Consider the following 5,428-nt stretch of genomic DNA (forward strand, 5'->3'; position numbering starts at 1 on the left):
CAACAATTAGAGAAACTACCAAAAAGCTGTCTTTCTATGAGAGAAGGATCCCTTTAATAAAGCATAAGAATGGAAACTTAATGTGTATAAAAGGGAAAATTTAATTTTTAACCTCTTTAAAAAGGCTATGGAAAATCATATTTATTTCTTGTGCTCTCTGTTCAATAATTCTCTGTCGTTGATATAAACAATTATGATGACAAGTATTTTGCATCCATGAATATGATTCAGTAGTGGCACATAGACAATTTCACCCACCTTTCAGAGAGTTGTTTAATTTCTTTTAATTCTTATGACACACAGATGAGGATTTTTTGGAAACAAGAAAAGAAAAAGCATCCAAAATTGATTAAATTAAAAAAAAAAAAAAAAAAGAAAAGAGACCTCACATACACTAGTACTGAAGATCATTCTTTGTAATCCGATGAGCTCTAAAGTCTCTCTCTCTTGAGATTTCTCATCTCTGCAAATGCAGACCTTTTGGAAAGAATATCATTTGACTGACACAGGTAAAGCTACAATTTTATTTTTTTTAACTGGTCTTACAATGACAGGGGAAATCTAGCTGGACTAGCAGTTGCATCTATTACAATGAAGTTGGGTTTCTCAGGTTGATTCCTACCATTATGTAGCAAGTAATTTTTCCTGCTCCCCCCCCACTTTTTTTTTTAAGATGATAGTGCAGTGGCAATGGAGCTAAGACGTTCTACTCAGATATGCAACAAATAGCATCGTACAGTACCCACCAAAAGAAAAGCAAGGAAGTGACGCATCAGGAATTTACTGTAGGAATCTTCTGATATGGACGTGCATACTAATTTACAAAGCCTTAATGTGACGGGCACTGTCGTCTGGCTGTGTGACTAAGTAAGCAGAATGAATGAAATCAAACAAACACACACCAGAAAAACTTATCTGCAATAAAAGGATACAGTGCCATTTCTTCAAGATCAGTATTTCAGACTAGCAAGCCAACAGGCATTTCCCATCAGAATCTGAACATGACCGTTTTGCTGGGTACTTCCCTCTTCATCCCTTACAGCAATATTCATTTTCAAAGTTCTTTTACAAGCACTCAGGGGGAAAAAAAAAAAAAGATTGTAAAAATTAAATTGTATAAACAGAGGGTTTGCACTGGGTTTTCTTTTCTTTCCACTCTTGCAGTTGAATGCAAAACTGTCCTCAGGGAAAGGAGGGAATTTTGTTTCCCTCATTGATCAGAAACAGCCTAAATAAAAATAGAGGAATCATTTTAATGAAGGTTATAGGTATTGTTCAGTTTAAAGAACCTTCCAGCTTCCAGTACTGAGCTAAAAATAAACGCAAAGCAAAAAGATGCAGTGATCAGATGCAGAAACCTGTATCTCATCTGTAGGGCTTGTGATTAAACCATTTGGTTATATAATTGGCTAGCACACAAAGTCACACCTACAGGGGCATGCTAAAATTCTTTTGAAGTCTGCCTGGACACTTAATTTGAGTCCAAGTAGCACACAGTCCTTCAATTAAGTGTTTGAGATTTTTCTAGATTAGAAAATAGATTAAGATAGATTTCTTGTTAGTCCACAGTTCTATAATATAATTATTTACACACTTAATTCTTGTGATTTGCAAATACACTCTTAAAAATTCAGCAGCCCCTCTGACAAGGCCAACCTCCTTGCTTAGATCAGTTACTATTTTATCTGATTCCTCTCTTCCCGCACAACATGACTGTAACATTTTTGTGGCTTCCTTCTAACGTATAAGTTTCATATTGTAGAAAGTATAATCTAAACAGCATTTCTTATAATCTCACCAGTCAAAACAGAGAAATATACTTGTTTTCTTTTTTTCCTTGAAGTTCCATTCTTAGTCTGGATTTGTTTTTCCAGACAGCTCCAGATGGCTGGAAGAATTCTGTACGTCACAACTTATCTTTGAACAAATGCTTTGAGAAAGTTGAAAACAAGTCAGGCAATTCTTCTCGGAAAGGCTGTTTGTGGGCTCTGAATCCAGCCAAAATTGATAAGATGCAGGAGGAGCTTCAGAAATGGAAGAGGAAAGACCCAGTTGCTGTAAGGAAGAGTATGGCAAAGCCAGGTCAGTAATAGCATATTAGCTCTCAAACAGTGGTCCCCAGAACTTTTCTTTGCAATAGGCAGCAACCTGTGTAAGAGAATTTATATGTGATTTAGGAAAGCATTTAAGAATTCTTCCTGGTTATAAAGTGATTGGCAAAACAAGGAAAAAAAAATAAAAAGCAGAATTAAATAAGACCTGGTTTTGCAGGAGTGCTTCCAAATAGGCACAAAGCAGCTTCACCAAGAAAACATTCTCTCTTGACATCTCACTAAACTTTAAGATAAAAACAACACTGAAATAAGTACTATAGAATAAAATTTGAAATTAACTGACAAGTGTCCAACCTTTAAACACAAAAATGCAATTTATTACATACTCACTTAGCAATGATAATTTAGAAAACCATTTCAGGCTTTTGGAGTTCTTATCATACATGGGCTAGCACTTTTGTTTGCCATTCCACTCACGCATTTCCTGAGGAACACTAAGATTCTAGCTGCAAGCTAAGAAGATTAAGGCTCTGTTAGGAATAAGTAAGTAAGTCATGGACTTTTTTCTTGTTTTGTAGAAGAACTTGACACACTGATAGGCGACAAAAGTGAAAAGCTGAGATCTTCAATCATGTCCTGCAGTCCGACTGGTGTTGCAAGTGCATCCCTTTCCAGACAGGTGGCAGTCCAATCCCATTCCCTATGCGAGCCCTCCCTTTCCTCCGGTATACCACAGCCATTACATAGCATCCACACATCGGGAGCTCTACATGTCAAGAACCCGTTACCGAATTTGCTCGGGGGGCAGCAAACCGCGTGCTATACATCACCACAGGGTTTTCCTCAAATCTCAAGTACATTAATGCAACAGCCACCTGACCCTCAGACCCTATTTCCTTCTGGGGAGGCTCAAAGTGAACTCAGAACTCAGCCCAGCATCACCCAGGATTCTCCACTGCCGGCTCAGACCCCCCCCATCTGTGGTGTGAAGATGCTGACAGAGCACTCTACAGCCAGGACAATGCAGGACACTCTCATGCAGGAAGGAGATCTCAGCAATGACATCGATGCTCTTAATCCATCCCTGACCGATTTTGATCTCCAAGGTAGGTATCTGAGGCATTTTTATTTTGTAGAGTCAGGCTTATTGCATCACATCCCAACCTGCGTAAGATGCATTTACGTCCCCCTTTTTTAACTACTTGTCCTTGCCACTGCTGCACAGACCAGCTCACTAGGTCACATTATTTCGCGCAACGTGGAATTTTGCATTGTATCTTTAAAGAGTTTCCCAAGAAAGCCACAGATTTACATCCATAGTTTAAAAAAAAAAACTGCTTACTCTCGACTACGACTGCTGATATTAAATACTGCAATACAGTATTTAGAATGTATTTTTTAAATTCCGACATATTTTCCACTGAAAACCACTCAAGCTCAATTATTTGGTGCGTATCAAGAGAATTGTCATGTGAGGAGCACAAAGAGAAATTATTTTGACTGAATTAACATGTTAACATTTTTCTTTATCAATATTTATTCAAACACCTTCCACATCTTTGCTCAAAAGAATGCTATTTACTCCTTCACAAGTTTCACAGGCATTCATATGCTCTATGCCCTGAAGAATTAGATTTTCTGAGGTGCGTTCTTAAATACTTAGTTGTGTAATGCAGACAGTAAAGTTCTTGATATTAAATAATTGAATCATCTTGAATGGACAAGATTTTGAATTCTAAGAACACAGCTTTCCATACAAAAATAAGAAAAAAAACCACCAAGTTTATGTGTGTGTGTGTGTATATTTATGTTTGTATACATATAAAATAAAACCTGTGGGTTCCAAATGATAAAGTTCTTGCTGCACAAAATAACATGCCAGAATTGCATGTGCCTTCCTGCACAGACAAAAAATGGTACACAAAGGAACCTAAAAGACAGAGGAAAAAAAACAGTCTTAATAATCTACCTGACTCAGCAAACACAACTGCCTTGCCACCGTACTGTCACAAATATTCCGCAATCCTGCCACGCCCAGATTCCTTTACTAAGATTAACACCACGGTTTTTTGAATCCTCAGCTTCTTCCTCTTTCAGGCAGCCAGACCTCACATTCCAGTCATTTCTATGAACCTCTTTCCATTTTATTCAGTTAATCTGGAGCATGCTCATTTCTACTGTGAATATTCTGTATGCTTCACCAGTATGGTACAATTCCAACCTCCCTCTGTCCTTGCCCTTTACCTTAAATTATTTAACCTTATCTAAGCTTTTTGCTTTCTTTCTTTACAAAATTATCAAATCTCAAATTAAAGATCCTAGAACTTAAGACAAGGCCCGCACACTTGGAGAAAAATCATTATACACGCACACATTTAAAAAAAAAAAAAAAAATCAAACTTCTAACAAAAGGGCTAAGTATTATCCCATTTGATAGTCTGCAGATGGTGGGTATAGCTTTGGAGCTACCACCGCCCCCCCTGAAGAAATCTTCAGTGATGGATATGAAAAATACAGCCCTCCTGCAGTAACTTATTCAATGCTTTCACTGTGATATGCACATTCAACGGAAAGATGAGAAACTTTTTGGTACACGTTAGAAAAAAGTAACAGTTCAGATCTTTCGATTTGTCAGGTCAATCACATATCCAGTAATTTAGTTTGCAATTCAGAGAACGCTACACCAAAAGAATACGAGAAGGGCAGTTCTAAAATAATACTATTTGCAGATTTGTCCCATAAAGTGCCATTAGCTCTTCCATATCTTACAAAGATAACAGAGGCAATTTCCTCTTTCAAAATTAGTGGGTTTTTTTCAAATAGAAGTTATGCTTCATAAGGGTACATTTGCAACAGAGCCTTGCCAATTATCAAGTGAAATAGTTTTCTTAAACTAATGCTGCTTTCGCCCAGATTTAAATTTATTATGGAGACAGACAAATAATAACTACGTAAACGATCTTTTTCCTTTCTCAATCACAAGTGATTAAGAGTACCTACACATACGGCATACACAACTGTACAATTACCGACTTCTCCTGTAAAACAATGTTTCAAAAAGCATATATAAAGACAGTTGAATCAAGCCATTTTGTTTTGTTATAGGAAATCTTTGGGAGGAGCTGAAAGATGACAGCCTGGCTGTGGATCCCCTAGTTCTCATTTCATCATCCCCAACGTCTTCCCAGTGTTTCCCTTCTCACTGCCAGATGGAGAACAGCAGCAGCAACAACGTCAACATCCAAAACGGAACTCCACACAGCAACCTACCCGACCTACAGCTCACCACTCTTTACTCTGCCTTTATGGAATTGGATACAGTGTCTCCTGCCTACCTAAGTAATTCTGGATCCAAACCTATAGCACTAATGTGA

At 37.6% G+C, this 5,428-nt stretch overlaps 1 protein-coding gene across 1 annotated transcript in view; it reads left to right on the top strand.

Annotated features, from left to right (window-relative positions):
* The window catches only part of FOXN1 (forkhead box N1), a 22,110-nt gene extending 16,682 nt beyond the window's left edge, over window positions 1–5,428 (top strand). The window contains exons 6-8 of the mRNA XM_019471796.1: window positions 1,875–2,082; window positions 2,633–3,160; window positions 5,160–5,428. Of these exons, the coding sequence (XP_019327341.1) occupies window positions 1,875–2,082; window positions 2,633–3,160; window positions 5,160–5,428 (1,005 nt within the window). The remainder of the gene's footprint in view (window positions 1–1,874; window positions 2,083–2,632; window positions 3,161–5,159) is intronic.

Source organism: Aptenodytes forsteri, unplaced genomic scaffold (assembly GCF_000699145.1).
Source record: "Aptenodytes forsteri isolate BGI_AS27 unplaced genomic scaffold, ASM69914v1 Scaffold66, whole genome shotgun sequence".
Lineage (NCBI taxonomy): Eukaryota > Metazoa > Chordata > Aves > Sphenisciformes > Spheniscidae > Aptenodytes > Aptenodytes forsteri.